The sequence below is a fragment of the Bos indicus genome, chromosome 5, assembly GCF_029378745.1.
Source record: "Bos indicus isolate NIAB-ARS_2022 breed Sahiwal x Tharparkar chromosome 5, NIAB-ARS_B.indTharparkar_mat_pri_1.0, whole genome shotgun sequence".
Lineage (NCBI taxonomy): Eukaryota > Metazoa > Chordata > Mammalia > Artiodactyla > Bovidae > Bos > Bos indicus.
In genome coordinates this window covers 111,114,042-111,138,297 of record NC_091764.1, presented here as the reverse complement: position 1 = coordinate 111,138,297, position 24,256 = coordinate 111,114,042, and the positions used below count along the sequence as shown (strand labels likewise).

The following is a 24,256-nucleotide window of genomic DNA, read 5'->3' as shown; positions in this document are numbered from 1 at the left end:
TTATTGTATTATCAACGTTCTTCATTGTTCTTTATTCTCTGTTGCATCAGACCTCTGTCTGTGATCATCTTCCTCCAGCCTGAAGTTCTTCCGTTGGAATTTCCTTTAGGGAGGGTCTGCTACTGGCAAAGTCTTAGTTTTTGTATTTGTAAATGTTATGATTTCCCCTTGTTCTGGAAAGACATTTTCAGTGGGTACATAAATCTTGAAATAAAATTTCACTCAGTTTCTAAAATGATGGTTATTTTCTTTCAGTGCTTTGGATGTATCATTCTACTGCCTCGGGCTTCCGTTGCTCCTTATAAAAAGTCCGTGCAAAATAATTTCTTTTTCTTTTCTCTTTTTCTACCCAGGACGCCAGGCAGAGGCGTCTGGACTTTATTCTGAGGGGCACAGGGAGCTATGGAAGGTTTTAAAGCACTAGAGTGATCCAGTCAGATCTGCATTTTAGAAAGCTCATTCTGACACTGTGGACTCGGCTCGGAGGGCATTGGTTGCTGTAGTCCAGAGAAAGGACAAGGGGTGTGGATGGGAGGAGATCAGAAAGGCAGGATTTGGGGGGTAAATGCAGGCAGGCGGTTGGGAACCCAAGGGGCACGGATGACTCGGGTTCCTGGTGAGGACGGAAAGCTGGCGCCGTAGTACAGACAGAACCGTGTTAGAGTGGATGGGGATAATGAATGGATTTGTTTGAGATCTCAAGATCCATTCATTCCACAGAGTCGAACACCTACTACGTGCAGAGTGTCAAGTGCGTGTGACTGGGGACTTGGGGCTGCGTGGCGTCAAAATCCGTTCCGCTGCGCACCTTAGATTCGCCGCGGCCATACCTGCCGCCAAGTATTGCCTAGCGGGGGCCCTTGAGGCAGCGGCCGCGTGGGGACCGGGCGTCTCAGCACAACCGCCCGGACGGACAGACAGACGTTAAGGATGGACGCGGAGGCGCCTGCTCAAGACTGGCAAACCACACAGCTCCCGAGCCCGGATCCAGAGAGACCGCGGTACTGAGACGCCCTGACAGGTTGGGAAACCTTGGCCGTCCCCGCCCTCCTGACGCCCGAGGGTCTGCGCCGCGATCTCGTCTATTCTTTGTGAGAGGCGAGGCAAATGGCCTCCCCGCTCTCCCCCGGGCCCTCATATGCCCAACCGGGGCCAGGCCGTTTCCAGACCCTCAGAGTCACCGGGAGGACTTTAGAAAACACTCCTGGGTATTAACATCACGTCCAACAACCCTCGCCTAGCGGAGCCCGCGCCAAATAAGTCCCGCGGGCCGCCAGCTTTGGAAAGAGACACGCCGCGCGCGAGGCCCGGGGGCGGACCTCCAGAGGGGGCGGGCCCGAGCGGGGGCGGAGCCATGGAGGGGCGTGGCCGGCTAGACGAGAGCCGAGCCCCCGCTCCGCCCCGCCCCGCCCCGCCCTCGCCCCCGCCCGGCGCGCTCGCCCGCGGGCTCGCTCGCGCCGAGGAAAACGTTGCGCAGGTTCAAAAATGGAACGTCGGCGGCGTGAGGGAGCGCGAGGGGGTGTGCGCGCGTGCGCGTGCGCGTGCGCGCCCGGGCGAGGGTGACGGGGACCCCGCCGGCCCGAGCATCGCGCGCCGCAGCCGCGGCCCCGCAGCTCCGCCCCCGGCCCGGCCCGGCCCCGGGCCCGCTCGCCCGCCGCCCCGCATGGAGCTGTCAGCCATCGGCGAGCAGGTGTTCGCCGTAGAGAGCATCCGGAAGAAGCGCGTGCGGAAGGTGAGGCTGCCCGGGGGGCGGCTCCCAGGACCCCTATGGGGTCCCCTTCTGTCCCCAGTACTGTTCCCTCTACCCTGGAGGCCAGGGAGAAAGTGGGGGCGGGGGCACCCAGGCAGCCCCGCGCTGCCGGGCCCGTATCCCCAGCCCGTGCCTCAGTTTCCCCCGCCACCTTGTAGGGAGAGTAGAATTAAAAGTTGTCGCCCCAGGATGCTGGGGGCAGCTGAGCCAGCCAGAGCTGGAGATTAGGATCGGACTGGAGGGACCCCAAACGCTATCCGTTCTCACCCTCCTCTCATTAAATATGGGGAGACTGAGGCCCAAGTTGAAGAAACGGCTTGCCTCGTGTGTTCGCATCGGATCTGGGTCTCGAACTCAGGACTCTGTACTCTTGGTGCCAAGTCCTTTGAAGTTGGAGGCGGAGCTTTGGAAAAGCCTCCTCCCGCCTCTTAAGTTTAACTGCTGGACTTCGACCTTTTCCGATCGCCTCCACACCCCAACCTCCGCGTCTCTCCCCCACTTCAGTGCACACCCCCTCAGTCTTCCCCTCCCCGACTCCCAGCCCCGCCCGACGGCTCAGTGAAGCCGCCTACGGCGCTTCGGCATCCTCAAAGCTCCTCCCCCTTTGCCTTCGCCTCCCAAACGTACACCCAGCGATTTAAGGAGGCATCTGTTCTGCTGGGTTCGGTCCCCGCGCCTCGGGCCTGGACTTTGGCCGTGCCCATTTCCGGTGCACAGGTTTGCAAAGTAGTCTGGCCCCAGGCTGGAAGTTGGGACTGGAAGGCTTTGGGGAAATTCCCTGTCCCAACACTTAAAACCACTGTCCTTTTATCTCCTCCCTGTCGCCCCTAGGGAGGCTGTAACGGCGGGGCGGGAGTTGACCTCCTCCCATTTGACGGAGGCACAAACTGAGGCCCGGGCTAGGGAAGCGACCTGATCAAGGTCAAACAGTAAGAGATGAGTGCAGAGCAGGACCTCAAGTTGGCTCATTGCCGACTCATCTTTAAAGGGAGAAAACTCAGCCCTGGTATCTTGGGCTAAAGGTAACGGGGTTAAGGTAGGCCATGACCTTTTCTTTTCTTCCCCCAACTCCAATGGGGTTGAATTTTGTCTTCATGTCGGGGCTGCCCCTTCTCCTCCCTTCCCTTAGGGTTTCCTCAATTTGAATTTGTTCCTCAAAACCCAGTGCTTTCTATGCAGTGTAGCCTAAGCACGTACATTAATTATCCCTTTCTACATGGGGCCCGTAGTGCCAGAGAGTGAGGAGCATTGTTCCTTTCACATTCATTCAAAATTCTGAGGACCTCTTATATACTAGGCACCAGTCTAAGTGCCAGGGGAGGGAGCTCCAGCCTTTGCAGAGCTGGCATTCTGGTAGAGGAGACAGGCAGCAAAAGAGGAAGTAAACAGATGCTTTCCACTGGGGTTGTGTGCCACACAGAAAGAGAACTATGAGGTGGGAGGGAGGGTGGCCAGGGCAGGCCTCTTTGAGGAGATGACATTATCTTGGTCTTAAAGTTCTAGTGTGGAGGGGTATCACCTGTCAGATTGGGAAGGCCCCTGTCACCTGTGCGGAAGGGAGGAACTTGGCTCTTATTTTCTCACTCCTGGAGGGAGGGATAAGCACCCTTTCTCACGGTGAGGACTGTCTGCCTTCTCTGGGGCCCTGCCAGGGTCTTTTGACTTGAGAGTAAGTTGAGAGTCTTGGAGTCACTAGCCTGTCCACTCTGGGCCAGAGGCACTGTCTCACAGGGATGGGGCTGATGGGGCTAGAGGCCTGGGGGACTCCCCAAAGAGGAGATTTCTAGGACTTGGAGAGTCTTCTAATTTAAAAAAAGAGCATTCTGGTCTTTGCTCTGGCACACTGGACACTGGATCTTTGGCCATGCACGTTCCCACACGTGACATGGGCTCCAAGCTTGTACCGCAGGTACCCCTGAGGTGTGTAGGGAAGGCCCAGTGCACTCCTGTGCTCTCGCAGGGAGGATGGTCTGGGATGGACATGGAGCAGCCAAAGATTGAGAATCTCTGGTTGATGGGGGTCTTGTGTATATGTGTTGGGGGACTTCTGTGTGCAGAGGGGATTGGGCCTTCAGCCCTGCAAGTGGTCCTAGGGGCATCTGTGTATCTCACTGTCTCCTTCTCTCTTTCTCCCCAGGGTAAAGTTGAATACTTGGTCAAGTGGAAAGGATGGCCCCCAAAGTAAGGCTCCTTTGTGTGTGTGTCTGTCTGCCTACCTGAACATCCTTTCATCTGCCTTTTCCCCGCTCTCCTGCCTCACTTTTCACTCCAGCTGCTCTAGTAATTGGCCAGCTGACCTTGATTAAATCGTCCTCTTCTCTAGGCCTCAGTTTCCCCTCTGCCAGCTGAGGGATTTGGAGCATATGAGGGTCAAGGTGGGTGCCAGCTTCTCTTCAGAGTTGTGCTCCATCTTCTGGTTGGAGCCTCTGCTCCCCTGCTTCTGGCCTCTCCTGGCATTCAGCGGTGAAGACCCAGCATCTTGGCTTCAGAAATGTCCACCTGCAAGGTGGAGGGGCCCTCAAGCTGCAGCATGTACCAGTGCCAGGTGGGAGTTTGTGGCATTGAGCAAGACAAGTTTAGCCAGTGGGGCATGAGTCTTCAGTGCCATAGAGCTGGGGACAGAGCCACCTTTGGATAGCATTCTCCAGTCTACAGAGCAGGTTCCCCTACAGACTTGTGAGACAGCTGTGGTTCTCATCTCTAAAGATGAGGTTCAGAGAAGGTAAGCAGCTTGCCTTAGGTCACACAGCAACGGGAGGCAGAGTTGGGGCTTGAAGTGAGCCCCTCTTCCTTGCCTCCTCCATCTCCCATTTGGGAGGCGGGCCAACTTGGGTCTAGGACGTCTCCCAGTTGCCCCGCCTCTCCTGCTGAGGCCGAATCAGGAACCTTCTCACCAACCAGTCACCTCCCAGCAGGAGTTGTTGGGGGGAGGGGAGTGAATGGGCAGGTCGTGGGGCCTCCCCATTGGCCTGTGGGCACCCCACCTCCCTTCCTGGCTTCCTAGAGATAGACTCCTGGAATCCCCCCTGGTTCCAGAGCCCCTGCTATCTGTGCCAGGGGCTTTCTGCTGTGTTGCTGTTGGGGGTGACCTGATGTTTGGGTCCTGGGAGTGTCTTGGACACACAGTGGTGAGAGACACAGCGGAGAGGAAAACAGCCATGCTGCCTCAGCTTCCCTCTCTGCAAAATGGATTCAGTAGTCCAGGCCCAGCTCTCCTCTCACAGGCTTCTTCACTTTGTGGGGTGAAAGTTCTAGGGTGTGTCCCAGATGGCCTGCAGGCATCCTGTTGATTAGGGCTGGTGGCTGGCCAGCCAGGTAATGCACTCATCCATTCCTGCTGCCCATTCCCAAACACCCTGAGACGGAAGGATAATCCCCTCCTCCACTAGGCAGAGGAGAGGTGGGCTTCCAGTCTGGGTGAAGGGGCAGTAAGAGGAGGTGGAAAACTAGAAAAGGAAGTGGGCATACTCCCTGGATACTCACTCCTCTCTTAGCTTCTGCACCAGAAGACATTGCATGGGAGTGTGAACACTAGCCTGTTGGCCTTCGAGGCATTGTTGGCTATTTTTCCTGCTGTGTACATTGCCTTCTCTAAACAGATGTATTTGTCTGTTTCAAGTTCTTTCCCCCACTTTTATTTATCCTGAATTAGTATGTCTGCCCATCAGAGCTTCAGTCACGGGAAGGACCTGGCATTTCAAGAGCGGTCCCTACATAGTTCTGCTGGCCTATGCCCATGCCCCTGGGGCCCACTTGTTCCCTAACATAATGAGACCACCAGACGGGCCCTCATGACTACCTTTTGTGACCCCCCCACAGGAATTCAGGGAGTCCTGTGTGGCCAGAAGACCTGAGGCATCTGACTTCCTCACACTTTGGTCCTTGTTCACAGCTAAACAGCTGGGATCCCTTGGACAGGTCCCCAGCAGAGCAGAATCTCTGCTTCCTCATCTCCAAATTGGAATGAATCCTCCAACACAGCAGTGATGTGAGGATTAGATGACAGATACAGAGTACCTAGTGCATGCTTAACCCAGACAAGGCACTTAGTAAATGTTTGCTATTAATAGTAAGTTACGCAGCTGGGCTCCTAGGTCTCACCAGCCAGGAGAGGGGTCTGGGGGGATTCTACTGCCATCTAAAGTAGCTTTAGCCCTCATTTAGATCAGTCCTCTCATGTTTCAAATGAGGAAACCAGAGCCCAGAGAGGAGAGGTCACTACAGTAATATAAATGCCAACATGGTACCCACTTTATGCCAACCACTGCCACCCCACTTCACTTGGGGGACAACAGATTCAGTCACAGAAAGGAGGAAGAGAACCAGGGCTTCTTTATCACCCACTTTAGTCTCCCCTCCTCAGGGTGCCTTGTTTGAAGAAGAGGCTGAGAAAGAGGGTGGGGAGTGGAGTAGTTGGACTGCTGCTCCCTGCAGGCCTGGGAGCCTTGGCTAGTGCAATGCCACCCTGGGTGGGAGGGCGAGTCAGACTCTCCTGCTCCCAGCACCCTCCCCATTCTGGGCAGGTTCTATTAATACAGAAACCACGATGTAAACCAGCACTCACTCTGCCAGGCCCCTGTTGAGCTTTTGGGTGCTTTGCCTGTTTTCTCAGTGCAACAGGAGAGGAATAACTGCCCTTCCTCCCCAGCAGATGGGGTAGAGGAGCTATCCTGCTTGTTCTGGAAAGAACAGCAAATGGCACAGGGAGGGCCTGGGGGCACAGGGTGGAGGGGCTTAATAATCAGCTACATGCTCTCAGCCCCACAGAGGCCCTCAGATACCCTACTCTTATCTCAGCCTGCCAGGGACCCTGCTGCCCCTCTTTGGGAACATTTTCTTTCCCTCTGTTCTTACCCATTTGTAAATGCTACCCCGTTTGTGGGGAGGATGGCCTCCATGGAGCTTTAGGAATGATAGTATCAGTTTATCAGGATACACCAATAACCAGGCTGATATCAATAAGCCCCTATTAAAATCAGGCATTGGCCCACTTAAGTAATTTGCCTAATGGCAACCCAGTGGACAGATGAAGAGACAGAAACCCTCAGCAGAGGAGGCCCTCCCCCAGATCATAAAGGTGGCATGATTTGAACTATAGGCACTTCCATTTCCTCAGCTGTAAAATGGGGCTCTAGCCTCACGGAGCCCCATGGAAGGTAGCCTGAGACAAGGAAGGGTTCATAGCAGTGCCAGACACAGAGGAGGCCCTTCTTTCTCTTCCAAGACCCTGCTGAGTAGCGGCAGCAGAGTCCTGAGATTGGTCTTGGCAAGTGTGTGTGCGCTCTGGAGGCTTTCGATATTGACTTAATTACTGCTTGTTTGCTTTTATTATGTACCACATTTTATTGTGTACCACAAGTGCTGTATGTGGCTTAACACATCTGATTGTCACATCCCCCCTAAAAGACATGGACTATTGGTGGCTCTGCTTCACAGATGAAGAACTGGAGGCCCCAGCAAGTGAGTCACTTGCTCACCGCCGCCCCCGCCAGTCTCTCCGGGAGCCCGGCACACTGCTTCTCATTTGGGTGGCTCTAAATCGGAGTGGAGGGGTGCTGGGTGGCCTGGCTCTATGGGGCGTCCAGCCCCCGGCACTGCGGGAGTCTGCGCGGCAGGGCCCAACCTGCGCGGCCGCGAGCCTGTTTACCCCGGCTCGGGGGCGGGGTGGCGGTCACGTGGCCGTGTTTACCTCGGAGCCGGCGCGCGCAGTCCCCGCCCCCGCCCTGCCCCTCATTGGTCGGCCCGGTAATCTGGCGCGCGCGCGCCCCCGCGTGCGTGCGTGTGCCCGCGCGGCTGCCCGGCCGCTGGGGGCGGGGCCCACGGCGCGGCGGAGTGGAGCCCCCTGTCGGTCTCCTTGCGTTCCGGCCCAACCGGCGGCGCGGAGACCAAGTCTCAACGGCCGCGCACTCCTGTCCTGTTTGAACCCGGGCGGTTCACACAGCGTGATCTACGCTCGCCACGACCTCTGGCTCCCCACACTGCGGAGGGCTGCTGATGACCGCCTCTTTCGGAGGGGCGAGGGTATCCGAGAGGGTGAGGCGCCCGTCCAGCGACCCCATCCCGCCTTTCCTCAGCAGGGCCAGGCCTCCTGCTGCCAAGTCTCACCCTTTCTCTGCACCCCGCTGTGTGCCAGGCCCCGGGTCAGGCACTGAAGACGTGGTCAATCAGACCGTGCCCCTCTCCCAAACATGTCACAGCTCAGTGCGTAGCCAGATACGTCGCCATGTGAGGACCCAAAGGGAGAGAGGGTGGCCAAGATTCAGCTGAGTTCCAACCACAGACTGGCTACTTACTGGTTCAGTGACCTTGGCAAGATGCTTCACCTCTCTGCCCCAGTTTCCTCTGTAGTGTCTGTAACCTACCTCATAAAAGTGTTACAAGGGATGGATGAATCCCTGCGGTTGTCTGCTTTGGCACCTAACCATTACGGTGGTGGCGGTGGTGATGGTGATTCTTAAGATGAGGAAATTGAAGTACAGAGAAGGTTAGGGACTTGCCAGAAACCACACAGCAGCTACATCACCAAAAAGTGGGCAGGGCAGAGGAGACTAGAGCACTGAAGAGACTTCCACAGCTAGAGGATATGGGGGGTGGAGGGCAGACAGAGGAACACAAAATTCTCCCTCTTTTCTTACTAGGTACAATTGAGGAAATTCAGCCTTTGTGGGGAGGAAGGGTTGACGTCTCTGCCAGCTGCTGACTGCTTTCAGTTTGGGCTTTACCAAACTATGTAAAAAATATCAGTTTCACTTTTGCAGTTCTTCAGAATGAGCAGCACTCTGCAGTGACTTCTACAGCCATTCCCGGAACACATGGGGGCTGGGCAAGCTGGGGAGAGGTCACAGCCTGCCAGCTAGGGCACCAGCTTGATTCATCAATATGTATGGCAGGTGCCAAGGGCAGCAATAAGGCCCTGGAGAGCAGCTGAGGGGAGGGTTCATTGTGCTTGGAGAGGATGTCAGGGACCTGCAGGACCCTGACTCTTAAAGGGTGAGGAGGTCCCTGGAGGAAGAGGGCCCCCGGGAGGAGAGCACAGCAAGTGCAAAGGACAGGAGCTGGGATGGTGGTGGGCGTGTCACACTCAGGGCGCAGACCTTCACAGCTGAGTTCACGGGGACTTACACAGAGTGAGTGTGCAGAAGTGTCAGTGAAAGAAAGGAGGAAAGGTCTGTTGTCGGGCAGCTTGTCATTCAGATATAGGTGGGACTATTATTAGGTTTCACAGTAATCAGGACAGTTGAAGATGAAGGTTTTAGCTTGGCTGGTTAGAAGATGGCAGGGGCACGGCCCGGCCTCTCTCTGCCTTCTAATACTCCCTAATACCTACTCACCTCCCTTCTTGTCCAGCACTCCTGGGGGCAGTCTTGGCCAGAATCACAGCCTATTGCTTTGGGTGGTTTTTTTTTTTTAACATGCCCATACACATTTGTATGCATAATTATATACATATATAAATGTTTTCAAGTTATATTTTTTATGTACTAGCATCTATTTATGATGAATCACCCCCCCTCCCACTTTTGGAAGTTATTTAAAATTTGCTTTTAAAATTATTCAAATAAAATAGCAAGCTAAGTTAAAAGCAGATACTAGGTAAATAATCATGCAGCAGGAAGAAGGATGGCTGAGCTCTGGAATTACTCAGGTCTGTCCTGGCTGTCTAGAATGCTGTCTGGCCTGGGAGTGGTGGAAGGTCCCTTGTGGAAAGACCTAGGAGTCTGCTGTAGGATCACTGCACCAGACAGTCTCTGGGCATTTACCAGACTTCCTGCTATGTGACAGGGGACCTTCAGAGCTGGCCTTGATGATGCAGGTGTGTGCTGAGGAGGGAGGGAGCAGCTGGGCCAGGCAGAGCCCACACGGGCTGGGGCGTCGGGGGCTAGGAACAGTAACAAGCACAAAGCACTTCCTGTGCACTGGCCACCTTAAACACGTGAACGAATTTAGTCAGCGCAAGAGACCTTTCAGTTCAGTTCAGTTGCTCAGTCGTGTCCGACTCTTTGTGACCGCATGGACTGCAGCACTCCTGGCCTCCCTGTCCATTACCAACTCCTGGAGTTTACTCAAACTCATGTCCATGGAGTCGATAATGCCATCCAACCATCTCATCCTCTGTCGTCCTCTTCTCCTCCCGCCTTCAATCTTTCCCGGTATCAGGGTCTTTTCAAATGAGTCAGTTCATCACATCAGGTGGCCAAAGTATTGGAGTTTCAGCTTCAGCATCAGTCCTTCTAATGAATATTCGGGACCAGTTTCCTTTAGGATGGACTGGTTGGATCTCCTTGCAGTCCAAGGGACTCTCAAGAGTCTTCTCCAGCATCACAGTTCAAAAGCATCTATGGATGGGGACATCAGCACAGCGATATTGAGCCACTTGTTCACAGTTGTGCCGCAGCCAGGGCAGAGCTGGGGTTTAAACTTCGGCAGTCTGGCTCCGGAGCCCCTGTTCTTCACCACGTGCTCTTGCCTCTCATGGGAAGGGACTCCAGGGATGTATGGGCCTGCCCTCTTTCAGTTTAGTCGCTCAGTCGTGTCCGACTCTGCGACCCTGAGGTGAACATGGGGATCTAGTCGGGAGCTGGACGAAGTCATTTTTATGGTGACGTGATCAGGATGAGGGGAGTTCTGGTGTTGAAGCCCCCAGAAGGCCCCCAACCTAGTCTGGTGGGCTAGGGACAATTTATGGGATTAGGAGACAATTACAGGCTGGATCAGGAAGGGGCAAGTCCTGCCCACAGCGGCTGTGGCCTTTGAATGCGAGGCAGGGTTGGAGGCGGGACAGCTCTGACCGCTTGTTTGTCTCCCCAGGTACAGCACGTGGGAGCCGGAGGAACACATCCTGGACCCCCGCCTGGTCATGGCCTACGAGGAGAAGTAAGGGGCTCAGCTGGCCCCAGGGCTGGGGCGGGGACGGCAGGCTCTGAGGTTTCATGGGGCCCTGTTGGTGGCTTGACTCTGAACAAGGGTCATGGGCCCCGGGGACAGGGTTCTGGCAGGGATAGCTGCAGCTGGGGAAAGGTACTGGGTACCAGGTCCCAGGGCAGCCGAGGGTCCTGTCCATTTCCTGCTACTGGGTGATGTCAGCCACTCTGCTAACCACCCCAAGCCTCAGTCTCTTGGCCATTGTTGGCCACCCCTAACTACACGTGCCCCGATTTTCCCAGAAGGTAGGGGTTTCAGTTGCCATGAAGAAGGTGAAAATGGGCACAGAGATGCCTTGCATGTGAGGGGTGGCAGTATCAGTATTGCTCTGTCAAGCCCAGCGATGGACCAGAGAGAGATTTCCCCTAGAGACCCTCTCACCAAGTCTGATGAAGTTCAAGAAAGGTCTGGGTGTGGGGAGTGTGACTTTAGAGCCAGGACAGCTGGGTTGCAGTCCCTCCTGCTTGGCCCCTCCTAGCTGGGTGGCCGTGGACAAAGCTGCCCCCAAGTCTCATGCTCCTGTGTCTGCCAGGGCTCTGCTGCAGTTCTGAGGGTGGGTTAGCGATTGGCAGCTCCTCCGATGCCGTGTGGGCACGCCTTTAATGGAGAGCTTTTGCTGAAAATCTCGTTTCTCCTGGTTGGAGGGCTTTTTGAGCATAATCTAGCCATTCCCTTCTGATGAGCCTTGGTGTTACCGGCCTCCCTGCCAGCAGACTGCCCAATCTTTCTGCCTCTCCCTGACCCATCGCCCCTGTAGAGTGCAGGACCATTTTATAAAGTCATTTTTGTTTGGTTCCTTTTAGTAACCTCTTGAGACAGGGATGAGGGTCTCGTTTGACAGATGAGGAGACCGAGGCTCTGAAGAGCTAAGGGACTTTTCCAGGAGACTCATGGCTGGGAGACAGTCCAACTAGGGCTTATCGGGGTGGGCCTCCTGACTCCCAGTGATGCTGTTTCTCTGCCCTCCCCACCCCCTTCTGATCGCTTCTCCCCCAGGAGGTCTCCTGCTGCTGGTTCAAAGGAAATGTTCCCACTGGTCTTTCCTTTAAAAATCACAGTGTTCCTGTCCCACAGCTTCTTTCTGTTTCCCGAGTGCTGGTGGGACCTTGATCCAAAAGGGTTGTGACACTGGGAGAACCCTGTGGAATGTCCTGGACTGTGGTAAGACCATTGGGCAGGCGTCAAGGGCCTGGATCAGCATCCTGGCTCGGCTACTCCCCAGCCGTGAGGTGCTGGGCAGGGCCTTTTTCCTCTCTGAGCCTCAGCTTCCCTGTCTGTGAAATGGGGAGAACAGTGCTGACCTCGTGGGCTCTCGTGGGGAGCAAAGGTGTGTGAGAGCACGTCATGAGCCATGAAGTGTGGACACTGGCGTGCGAGTGTTTTCCTCATGGTAACTGGGGTCACCTAGCTTGCACTGTCGTTGTCCAGCCAGTCTTGATTGAGATTGTCCTGTGTGCTGGGCACTGTTCAGTGACTGGGGCACAGCGAGGCACAAAACCAGCAAGCGTCCCTGCCCTCGCGGGGCTCACGTTCCAGCGTGGAGGCCCGCAGTGAGAGTAGGCCAGTGGTGGTGCAGATGCAGGCGTGTGGCTGCTGTTCGGACGGGGCGCGGCGGGGCGGGGCCGCTGCTTTCAGCCGGTGGTTGGGTGCTGGCGTTTGTCCAGAGACCTGAGCTGAGTGAGGCAGGGAAGGAGCCCAGCAGGCATGTTACGGAAAACCATCCACGGAGAGAGCACACTGATGCAGAGACCCTGGGCTGAGGAGCGGCACGGAGGCGAGTGGGGCTCTGAGCGTGGCTGGCTGGACTGGTGTGAGCTGGGCAGGGGTGGAGCATTGTGGAGTGGGCATGGGCAGCTGAAGGGGTGGGGCGCAGCTCAGACTCTGCCTGTGAGTCCTGGTAGAGAGGGTTTGGATGTTCCTTTGAGTCAGAAAAGTCAGTAGTTAAGGGACAAATGAGACCCACTGTCTGAGACCTGCAGACCCACTGTGTGGTTTGACTTCCTCCTCCTCTCTGGGTCTTGGTGAGAAGGAAGTGGAAGGGGGGTGATGAGCATTCTAACACCTGCTTTGCAGTGTTTTTAAGGGACTCAGAAGGAGTCTGGTCAGGGAGTCCCTGTGTCCTGGGAGGGCCGAGGGGACACTGAGGCCTGGCTGGGGCCACGATCCCCACAGCCCTGGACACCGAAGGACCGAGGGTTCCGGGGTTGACAGAAACTGGTCCCTGGGTAGGTCAGGACTGACAGAGTGGAAGCCCCCACCTCGCCCTCCTGCTGCCCCCACACCCACAGTTACAGGGCGGAAACTTGGGCACCACAGGTGGGAAGCCAGGTCAGTGGCCTAGGCTGCAGGCCTGCCCCCGCTGGCCCTGACGGGGCTCCCAGGCTTGACCTCGCCAGGCCTGGTGCCCAGAGCTCAGCATCTTCACCAGTAGCGAAGGTTGTCAGAATTGTGGCATCGGTTAAGTGACTTAATCTCTCTGTGCCTCAGCTATAAGATGAGGATAGAAACTGCCTCCCTCATAGGGTGAGGGTCGCAGCATTGAGAACAGTGCCTTGTACAGAGTGCCCAGGACACGGTAATAAATGTAATAATGAACAACACTTACACAAATATAATAGACATCATCAGCTTCTTTTCTCTCAAGGCCCTTTCCTCCCCGCCGCCATTTCCTTCTCCTCTTCCTCTTTTTTCTTCCCTCTCTCTTCCTATGATCTTAGTCTTTCTACCTCTGCACCCCCCCCCCCCAGCCCTGCTTTGAGAAGCGTCAGGGACCTCTCACTCCCCACAGGAGCCCCAGGGCCCAGCTGAGAAGGGAAGCTCGTGCTCCAGACCAGGAAACTGAGGCCCAGAGAGGGAGGGTGGCCAGCCAGGGTGTCCCCTGGCTCAGGTAGGGGTGACCTGGGCTCCAGCACCGGGCTCTGAGACTAGATTCTCACTCTCCAGGATCGGAGAGGCCTGATTGGTCTGGGTATCGCATGCCCTTGGTGCTTCTCTCAAACCCTGGTTCTGGGACCCCAGGGCAGACCTGCTGAAGCTCCACAGGGTGGGAGGGACAGCTCCGCCCCCAGCGCCCCTGGAGTCTGATGCCTGGAAGCGGGTGGCAGCCACTCCTTTGAGGAGGGAAACAGGGGCCATGGACCTACTGGCTTAACTGGGCTCAGACTGAGAGACTGGCCTAAGGCCTCAGAAAGCATGAGTGGAGTGAAGCCAAGCGCAGTGACTTTGAATCATCCCTCTGCTCCAGCACAGGGCTGGGGCATCTGGTGTGTTGCGGTGTGTGTGTCTTTGTATGCGTCCTCAGGTTGTGCCTTGCATGTGTGTGAAGTGAGGAGGGCATCCGGCAGAGAGTCTGGCATCTGCTGGGGACTGAATGCAAGCTAGTTTTTCTCCCCTTCCCCAGCCAGACGATACAGGCAATGGGAGCCTGTCTTCCCCACCAGGTTCGTGCAGATGCCAAATTGGCGGGGAGTTCTGGGCAGAGCCTCACATGCAGAAGGACTCGTCCGCCATTCTCCTCAGCTCCCCTGGGCCCATTCAAGGCAAATTTGATTGAGAGGTGTCTCTACAAGTCTCCTAAGAGTGGAAACTGGAAATGTTCTGGGGGTTGTTCCCAGTGCATAGAGAGCAGAGGTCTGGCCTGACCTTGGGGCCATGAAGACCCACGTGTTTTTGGAGATGCCCCCTGAGTCCCACCTCAGCAGATGGGACCGGTGGCTGTGCCCTCACCTTTAGTCAGTTGAGAAGAGGGAGCCCTGGGAGTTGAACACTTTGCCCCATTGTCATGGCCTAAAGAGAGCAACGGGAGGAGCCCGACCCCAGGATGGGTGGTAGCCTGTGGTGGGTGCCCCCCTCCCCCGTAGACAGCAGAGGGCCAGGTGGAGCGGACGCCTTACTTACCCTTAAATGTCACCAGTGTTTCCTTTTCTTCTGCCATCTGCTTTGCACCCCAGGGAGGAGAGAGACCGAGCGTCGGGGTATAGGAAGAGAGGTCCGAAACCCAAGCGGCTTCTGCTGCAGGTAACCCCGCCAGCTCTGGTGCCATCCCTTAGGGCCCCTTGCTCCTGCCCGCCCACCCCACCCCCGCCCCTACCCTCTGTGCCTTTGTCCCGGCTAGTTCTGCTAAACCACTAACCCTCCTCTGGCTCCATCCAGGGCACTGTGGAGGGTGGGGTGGGTGGGGCACTTAGTGGGTAAGTTTCAGTGGGAGGAGTTGGGAAGAGTCAGAATTGGGGCTGGTACCCAGGGGAAGACAGCATGGGTGGGAGAGCCGGTGGAGGGAGGGAGGGTGGATGTATGGCTCATGGGATCCTAGAATTTTGAAAGCTTAGAATCTTGTAAATAAATTGATGCTCAGAGTCCCCAAAATACAAAGTTGTAGTATTTGAGAACCTTAGGAGGATAAACTTGAGAGTTGAGGAAACAAGGGGAGTTTGGAATGTTAGAATCTAAGGAGATTCATAGAATTTTGGAATCATAGCCTTGGAATGTCTTAGAAACGTGTCATTTTGAGTGAGAAGAAACCCTCTGCTTGAGGTCTTGAGGGCACGCTGCTACCCTTCGCTGGTTTGCACTGAAAAGAGGATGTGGGCTAGACTGATGTAGTTCCGTGATTGAAGGCACGTCTCTGAGCTCGAGTTTACTCTTCTACAAAATGCGGATGATAACAATACCTGCTGTCCTTAATTTAATAAGGCCCACCTGGGACTTTAAAGCCAAACATAAGGCTTCTTGGTCCATGTGCAGTGTGAGCCATGTCCAGCCTCCTGTCCACTCTAAATTGTAGATCACATGAGGCTTTTGCCAGATTAGATGGGTCTCCCTTCCTGCAGTGGGTGTGATCCCTGGTTTTGGTGTTGATTGGGTCCTGAGAAAGGGATAGCATGTCAGACATCTCCATGCTGAGCTCTGCGCTCCGTGCTCCTCACAAATGAACACAGTTTATCTGCATGCCAGGCCCACAGGGAGGGTGCATCAGTCATCTGTTGCTGTGTGACAAAGTAACCCTTAACTGAGCAACTGAAGGCAGTAAACGCTTAACACCACACCATCTCAGTGAGTCAGGAGTCAGGGAGTACCTTAGCTGGTTCCTTAGTGATTCTGGCTCAGATTACTAAGCTGATGTCAGCTGGAAATCCACTCATCTGAAGGCTTGATCGGGGCTGGAGGATCTGCTCCTAACATGGCTACCCATGTGCCTGGTGCATCAGTGCTGGATGTTGACAGGAGGCCTGGTTCCTCAGTGCTGGGCCTCTCCATAGGGCTGCTGGCTGGCCTCATAGTAGGGCCACTAGCCTCCCCTAGGGTTGGGTAAACAGAGAGCAAGGACAAAGCACCGTGTCCTTAGTGACTTAGCCTCAGAAGTCCCACACTGCAGTATTCAGTACAGAGGGGACTCCACACAGGTATGAATTCCCAGAGGCAGATATTTGGGACCATCTTGGAGGCTGGCTGCTATAATTTCTTCATTTCATTGATGGAAGAAACTGAGGCTCAGGGAGGCCAGTACCAAGTCACACAGCTGGACTAAAACCCAGATCTGACTCCTGGTGCTCCCAGACCCATTAGTAACTATAATTCTCTCATGAAAAAAAAAAAAAAAAATTCTCTCATGGTGAGGTAGAGAAGAACAGAACTATACGAGAGTTTCCTCGGCCTGTGAGCCAGGTTGAAGGTAGTTTCTGATAAAGCTGCCTATGGGATAAGCTGTGCAGTGCTGAGGCATTGCCATAGCTTCACAGTCTCCTCCCAGTTAAGCCCTCTTCCCACATGACAACCCATGCCCATGCCAAGTGATGGGGATTAGCAGGTGGGAGTAGAGCATGGCACTTGCACCTGTGATGACCTCTGTCCCCAGCTTGAGATGTTTGACACGCAGGTCCCATCTGTGGGCCTCACTCTCTTCTGGGAACTCTTGGCCTCTGGTGACAGCAGAGGAGCTCCTGTCCCAGAATGGCCCAGGCCCTCAACATCTTAGCACCGAAGATCTTTCTTGGATTTGTATAAATTTCCCCTAGGAGTCAGTAAGACAAGTGCACAAATTTTAAAACTTCAGCCTTTGAATGATGGAAGCACGTGCCCTCCAGCCCCTTTCAACATGAATGAGGCAGGACATCGACAGGGGTCTGGACCCATTCAGGAACCCCTCCCACCCCACCCTCGCTGCAGCTCAGAGCTGAGGAGGGCCCTGGGGGAACCAAGGGGCATCTGCGGCCTGCCAGCAGTGCACCGTCCCTATAGTTGGGCTGCGCAGTGCACCCCAGCGCTGTGTTAACTTTCTCCAAGAAACTTCAGAGCCTTGTGCCTCCCACCATCTCCCTGGCAGCTGACCGTTTCAGCTTTGGGGGCCTGTTAGAAGCAAAGTTTCCTTTCCTATGATGAATAGCTCCTTAATTTATCGGCCGCAGAAATCCTGGTGTGTTTTCTGTCGGCCAGTTTTCCATCTGTACCTCTTGTCTGCTGCTCTGCCGTGGACCGAAGGAAAGTGCCCTGCAGCCCTGGCCCCGTGGCCCTGAGGCCGTGCCTCGGGGGCCAAGATGAAGGCCGAGCAGGACCTGGCCCAGGGGCTGGGGTGCTGGGTGGGGTGCAGGCTGGTTCTGAGCCCCGGAAGTTGGGGAAGGGACCCCGGGCGGGAGGGACGGCATGCGCCAAGGCGCGGCAGCAGGCGGGAGGGCGGGGCTGACCCGCCGTGCCCTGGCTTGCCCCCGCAGCGGCTGTACAGCATGGACCTGCGGAGCTCCCACAAGGCCAAGGGCAAGGAGAAGCTCTGCTTCTCCCTGACGCGCCCACTCGGCAGCGGGAGCCCCGAGGGGGTGGTCAAGGCGGGGGCGCCCGAGCTGGCGGACAAGGGCCCCTTGGTGCCCACCCTGCCCTTCCCGCTCCGCAAGCCCCGCAAGGCCCACAAGTACCTGCGGCTCTCACGCAAGAAGTTCCCGCCCCGCGGGCCCAACCTGGAGAGTCACAGCCATCGACGGGAGCTCTTCCTGCAGGAGTCACCGGCCCAGGACGTCCTGCAGGCGGCCAGCGAGTGGGAGCCTGCCGAGCAACCCCCCGAAGAGGAGGGTAAGGCAGCCCGGCCCCCGGCGCAGACCCAGGGACCCTCAGAGCTGGCAAGGCCCCTCGAGTTGTCAGGGCCCAGAGAGGGTCCCCTCAGCCTGCGGGGAACCCTGGCACCTAGCCCAGAGTTCTTTCCGTGGTGCCACTCGGAAGTAGCGCGTGTCCAGCCAGGGAAGATAAATGTCGTGACCTCTCCCCATGTGGCCAGCCTCGAACTAGGCTCTGACCTGGCTGGAGACTCAGAGGAAGACCTGGTGTTGGGGGTGAGAGGGCCGGAAGGGGGGTTCACACGCGGCCCTCCATGCCCACTTTCCCCACCTTGTTGCCAACGCTGCCCCCCCCCCCCCCCCCCCCCCCCGCCCCGTCTGTCTGTCTGTCTGTCTATCCGTCTGTTCCACGGCTGCAGCAGAGGCAGACCTGGGCGAGGGGCCCCCTTCTTGGACACCCACGCTCCCCTCAAGTGAAGTGACAGTGACCGACATCACCGCCAACTCCATCACCGTCACCTTCCGCGAGGCCCAGGCCGCCGAGGGCTTCTTCCGAGACCGCAGCGGGAAGTTCTGATCCGCCATTTTTAACTCTTCTTAAACTGTTTTCTGGGGCTCGGGGTGGGGACTTCCGGAAATGAGGGGGTTAGGGCGGGATAATTATTTTATTTAAAAAAAAAAACAACAACGAAAACATTGACCAGGAGAAGGGGTGATGCTCCCAACACTGTCCCGCCCACCCGCCCCTTTCTCTGCGCGGACGGACAGACAGACGTTTACAGAGCTGGGGCGGGGTGGGGCCTGGGCAGGCCTGGCACTGCTCTGTCACTTGGGACGCCGTCTCCAGGGTAGGACGGGGACAGGGCCAGCCTCCCCCGGACGCCTCTGGCCTGCTTCTTCTCCGGAGAGATAGCAACCGGCCCCGGGACTAAAGGAGGACGGGAAGACCTGAAACCTCCCCCCGAGCACCTTGCCCCCGCCTTTCTGGTTGGTTACCCCTTTTCCCTTCTGTGTGTGTGTTTGGGGAGGGGTCTTTCCTTTTAACTTTGCACTCCAGCTCTTCGAGGGAGATGGAGACTGGCTTTGAGCAAAAGCGACGGGGTCTGAGAGCTTAGGGGCAGCCGGGAAGGGTTGGAGATAGCTGGGCACAACCCAGAAAGGTCTCTCCCTTCCCCGGGTGGGGTGGTTGCCAGCTAATAAACCCCTTCGCTGAGAGCTACTCCCCAGCCCACCCCACCCCACCTGGCCTGTGAAAACCGGTCACATGCGCACCTGGCCTCACAGGTGTGTGCACTGTCCTTCGTGCCCTCGTGACTGCACGCACATGTCCGTAGCCGTGTGCAGCAGGTCTTGGAAACTTCCTGTATAGAAGCCCTGACCAGGTGAATGGGGGGTGGAGGGGGTGGGGTGAATCACAGCATAAAAGAGCTTGCCATAGGCAACCCCCAGCGCTTCACCTGACAGGACCTGTCCAATCAGCGTGCTGGCGCCCTCACTGGAGGGCAGGGGTCGGCTGGGGCTGGGCGGCCAGATGGCCTCCAGTGCTCCAGGTGTGGGATGCCCTCTTGAGGTTTCACCTGGCCAGTCACAGGTGTGCCCTGCACCAGCGCAGTCACGGGTGTGCAAGTGTGTGTGTGTATGCCCTGCATCAGCGCAGTCATAGGCGTGCAAGTGTGTGCATGTGTGCCCTGCATCAGCGCAAGCTCTGAGGCACTTGGGTTCCATTCCTCTCCTGCGCGCCCTCTCCCCGCCGGGGCCCCTGTTCTCTCTGACTCAGGTGACTTTCCAGCTCTTCCCCTCCCCTCTTTTTCTGCCCCCCCCCCCCCCCCCCCCCCGCCCCAACTCAGCCAACCAGACGTGGGTGTGGGTGGTCAGGGAGGGAGAGAGCGTCCCACCACCTTCTCAGGGCAGCCCTTGACTCCTGACACCCTTCCTCCTCCTGTTGTGGGTCTTCTCTGCATCCACCCTCAACGCTGCAGCTGGGACTAACCTTGTTTCCCCCTGGGGGGACCTCTGTCATGTCTTCCTGTGATCGGGCTGTAGCGGAGGGCGGGTCAGGCTGTGTCCAAGCCCCGCCCCCTGCCCCCGCCCTGGTAGGGCCTGTGTCTGCCAGAAGAGGGGGCGCTCTGTTTCTAGTTTGCACAGAGGCGTCCTGTGGACTAGTGGCTTCTCCCCGTAGTGAGGAGTGACCTCTTCCCTACCCTGGCCCTGTAGGGGAGAAGCCAGGTTGGGGGTGGGCACCAGGGGAGCAAGCACAAGACTGGCTCCCTCCCCTGTCCCCATCTCAGGCCAGGCACTGGGTCCCGACCCCCCGCTCCCTGCCCCAGGGCCAGCTCCATGCTCTGCTTTGTCCTCAGGAAGTAGGCAGAATCCTGCTGAGGCTCCTCCAATAGGGCAGTTCTTCCCCAGACCCCTTCTTCCCAAGTTCCCAAACCAAAGACACCCTGCAACCCCATTTTTCTTTGGGATGCCTTGCTGGCCAAATTCCAGATCGCTGCGTGTGGGTCCCCTCTTCCTCCTCAGTCCTTTGTTGTCCAGGGCCAATTCAGTGCTTCCACTGGGGGATGGCACCACCCCCCACCGCGTGACTTGATTGACCCCCAGCCTAGGGGTTTGTGTCTAGAGGAGTATGTGGGGGTGGACCGGGGAACCGAGGGGCTGTGGGGAACCCTCCTGCCTGGAGCCCTGGGGAGGGGATGGGCAGCCAGAGTGGACCGATGTCCCAGGTCAGGGGCTCCTGGCAGAGGGGAGGGTGGTGGCAGGGGCCTCGCTGTGATAGAAAGATGCTGGCCCTGGCTTTGAACTTGACTGGCAGCTTCCAATAGAAGTCACACCCACCCCATCCCTGGGGACAGGTGGCCTCCTCCGCCCTCACTTTGAAGAGCTGTTTGCATCATGTGCTGGTTTGGGGGGGTGCTCTTTTGTGGGACGAGGTGGCTGCTGCGGTGGAACACTGCTTGACTCTCAACCCTTCACGGCCTGCAGGGTGCCCTGCTGTCTGGAGGGCTGAACCCTGGCAGCCAAAGCTCTTAGGACCTACCCACCCAGGACACAGGACGGAGACCTTTGCGAGGGGTTGGAAGTGGCCTTCAGGCCTTCTCCAGCCCTGAGCATCCCAGTGGGGCTTGGGGTGAGGGGAAAAGCTGGGCACGACCTTCCTCCCCACCCCATAGCCACCCCAGAAGGCCAGTACTCACTTGGGGAGGGGGCATTGAAAAAGTTGGACCACCTGCCTTTCCTTCCCCCAGGCCCACCTGTTTTGAATGTAGAGACCGGTTGGTACTTTTGTTTTGCTGTGGGGTGGGGCAAAGGGCATGTTCTCTGCCCCTGGCACGGCCACCCCCCTGCTGATGCCGCAGGCCACTCCAGGACCACCTCTGCTCTCAGGATGGTGGTCCCGTCGCCAGCTTCCTCCTTGGCTCCTGCCCCGGGAGAGGGCGCTTCGATGGTCCGGTGGTTTTTGCCTTTGCTTTATAACTGGCCCGCCGGGCCTCCAGGGCTCAGCACAAGAACGCTTCCTTTGCACAGAATGAGCGTCGAGCTTTGTTCAGACTAAATGAATGTATTTGGGAGGGGTTGGGGGGCACGAGTCAATTCCAAGCACATGCCTTTTCTGAGTGAGCGTGTGCGGGGAGAGCTGGAGCAGATGCAGAGCGTGGTTTTATTTTTCTACTGATGTTGGTAAGAGACTGTATAGCATCTATTTATTTAGATGATTTATCTGGTAAATGAGGCAAAAAAAATTATTAAAACATTAAAGATGATTTTAGAAAAAAAGCTTTTGGACACCTGATCTTTGCTTGCGATGGCGTCACAGCCATGCCGAGGGAAGAGCTGCACCCCTGGGGTGAGCCCTCCAGACCTCTCAGACCCATCCCCGCCCCAGATCCATCTTGGCAATACACTGGGCCAGCGCCAGGCATCCGCATTGGCTTGTTAATCTTGAGATCTGGAGGTGCTCTCGTACCTGTACATTCTCCCTGTCTGGTTAATTTTCCCCTCTAAGTCTCAGACCCTCACATGCAGCCCCACACGTGGTCTCAGTACTCCCACTCCTGTGTGTCAGTGGGCCTTACAGTTCTTCAGGAGGATAAGGCATTTCCTCCTGGGAAGGAGTGAGCTGTCTCTGGACAATGCTGGGATGAGGAGGGGAGATGAAGGTGAATTGAGAAGGAAAAGAGTGACCTTGAGGGATATCTGCCTCAGGTGTGGCCCTCACATGGGCACCAGGTGGTCCATAGGCTAACAATGCCAGCCAGAGGAGTCAGGGGATTCTGGTGGGCAAGGTTCTTAGATCCTTTATCCCTAATGTTTTCATCCCAGGGCTTCGGGTTCTGATTCCTTCCTGTTGGCCCTCAGCATAAGAGGCCCGTGAGGCCGTTTGTTCAGTCTCCTTTGCAGCTCTGCCTCTCTTAACGACTAAATGTTGGGCCCCACGGCCCGCAGGATATGTCCCATGGCTGCCAGACGTCAGGGGCCTTTTAAACACTAATAAATAAAATGCAAAAAAATATGATTCATTTACATACACGAGGAGCTTCCCAGGTGGTGCTAGGGGTAAATGCAGGTGACATAAGAGATGTGGGTTCGATCCCTGGGTTGGGAAGATCCCCTGGAGAAAGAAATGGCAACCCACTCCAGTATTCTTGCCTGGAGAATCCCATGGACAGAGGAGCCTGGTGGGCTACAGTTCACGGGTTGCAAAGTCAGACACTACCGAAGGGACTTGGCGCACACACCACACACATACATCTATGAAAAATAACTATACTCTCCAAAACAACATCTAGAAGAGGGACTTCCCTGGCAGTCCAGTGATTAAGAATCTACCTTCCAGTGCTGGGGATGAGGGTTAAATACCTGATCTTGGAACTAAGAATCCCATATGCTGCAGGGCAACTACTGAGCCCGAGAACCACAGCTAGAGAAGTCCAGGTTCCGCAACAAAGCCCATGGGCTGCAACCAAGACCTGATGCAGCCGAATAAATAAAATATTTAAAATAGAAAAAACCTAGAAGGCCCAAGTTGAGAGTGGGCTGACCTGGGTCTGCCAATTCTTTGTTCGAGCTTTCACACTGAGCCAAGTCCACATTCAGGGCCACCGTCTTGTATCCAGTGCTTTATCTCTGCCGCCCGTCCCAGGGCACCGCACAGTCAGGAATTATCACAGAGGTCTGACTGTGGGGGACCTGTTTCCATGTCCCACCCTACGGATCTGCTTCTGAGACCCGTGTCCACAACTCTGTCTTAGCTTCAGTTTCTGTTACGGATGGAATTGTGTTTCCAGAACCAGCCCCACCCTCCTCACCTCCCTGAATGCACAAGTTGAAGTCTCGACCTCCAGGGCTTCAGAGTATGACTTTGTTTGGAGATTGAGTCTTTACAGAGATAATCAAGTGTAAATGATATCATTAGCCTGGACCCTAATCCAATTTGACTGGTGGGAAATTTGGGCCCGAGACAGAGAGGGGAAATGATAAGAACAGACACAGGGAGAAGGTGGCCGTCTACCAACCGAGGAGAGAGGCCTGGAACACGTCCTTCCCTCAGCCTCAGAAAGAACCAGCCCTGCCAACACTTTGATCCCAGACTTCCAACCCCCAAACTGTGTCAGAATAAATTTCTGTTTTTAAGCCATCCAGTCTTACTTCATTAGAGCAGCTAGCTCCTGAAAACTGCTACGGTATCTATGAGAACAGAGTCTGAGACTAGGCTTGGGTATAGGTCTGAGACTTTATTTTGGAGGTGGTCCCAGGGAGCAGGGTAAGGACTAGGGAGAGAGGGATGGGGAAGGAGGAAAAGCATGTCATTGAGGTTGATGCCGTGGGCAAGAGGGTTGATTCCACCTGGACTTTGTGAGAAGCATTCCAGTCCCCCGCCTCCAAGTGGTCCCCCACCACCCGGAGGACTGGAGATGGGAATGTTTATCTGAAGCCTCCTGTCTGTCATTGGCAAGGGTGCCGGGGTGCTGAGTCCCTTGTACCTAGAGGCCAAGGGTATCAGGAGAGTCCATGGGGCAGGAAGTGAAGATGGCCCATCCATCCTCCCATGGCTAAAATCATTGATGAGGACGAGAGGACAGGAGGCAAGCACCCAGAAAGAAGATGATCCAGCCAGCTTTTCGTTCTGAGTTTCAGGTGGCTGTGGGCACATAAGTGGTAGATGTTGAGGCCCTGCCCCCAGGCCACCGGTGCGAGGCCTCGCACCAAGGCCTCAGAAGCGGGGCCCAGAACCAAGGCCACCGCTGACGCTGACTGAGCCCCTTTGTAACTGTTGCCCCCAACCCCCCATCATCACCAACAAGCTTCCTGACTCCCAATTAGGCAAAGATGCCAACCCAGTAAATGCCCTATAGCGCCCCAACCGGTCATCTAACGCCAGCCTTCCAGCGGGAATTTCCTTTGTCTTGAGGCTATAAAAATTGGCTACTGACCAACGAACGCGGTCAACTCTCCCTGGCTTGTCAGGAGCTGTCGGTCCCCCACGCTCACAGTGCCCACTTTATCTCTGCTCTTTGTTCTTAATAAACTCTTTTCTGCTGTA

The 24,256-nt window shown here is 56.1% G+C and overlaps 1 protein-coding gene across 11 annotated transcripts; it reads left to right on the top strand.

Annotated features, from left to right (window-relative positions):
- The first annotated feature begins 1,446 nt into the window (after positions 1–1,446).
- Positions 1,447–24,256, top strand: CBX7 (chromobox 7). Of its 11 annotated transcripts, none has more exons than XM_019961823.2 (6): positions 1,447–1,732; positions 3,888–3,931; positions 10,559–10,624; positions 14,623–14,689; positions 17,557–17,731; positions 18,132–24,256. In XM_019961823.2, exons 1-6 carry the CDS (start codon positions 1,664–1,666, stop codon positions 18,287–18,289), a joined length of 579 nt encoding a protein of 192 aa, XP_019817382.1. In that variant the 5' UTR covers positions 1,447–1,663; the 3' UTR covers positions 18,290–24,256. The 11 variants fall into 11 exon arrangements, with proteins under 11 accessions (XP_019817382.1, XP_019817381.2, XP_019817384.1 ...); XM_019961822.2 differs by having other exon boundaries at positions 1,448–1,732; positions 17,380–17,731; XM_019961825.2 differs by having other exon boundaries at positions 1,451–1,732; positions 17,659–17,731.

Bases quoted from the DNA above. Each gene is read 5' to 3' on its own strand.
- CBX7 (XM_070790424.1), top strand. From the start codon at position 7,081: ATGTACCACATTTTATTGTGTACCACAAGTGCTGTATGTGGCTTAACA. The intron at 14,690-17,379 runs GTAACCCCGCCA...TTGCCCCCGCAG, and splicing joins CCAAGCGGCTTCTGCTGCAG to CGGCTGTACAGCATGGACCT. The intron at 17,732-18,131 runs GTAAGGCAGCCC...CCACGGCTGCAG, and splicing joins GCAACCCCCCGAAGAGGAGG to CAGAGGCAGACCTGGGCGAG.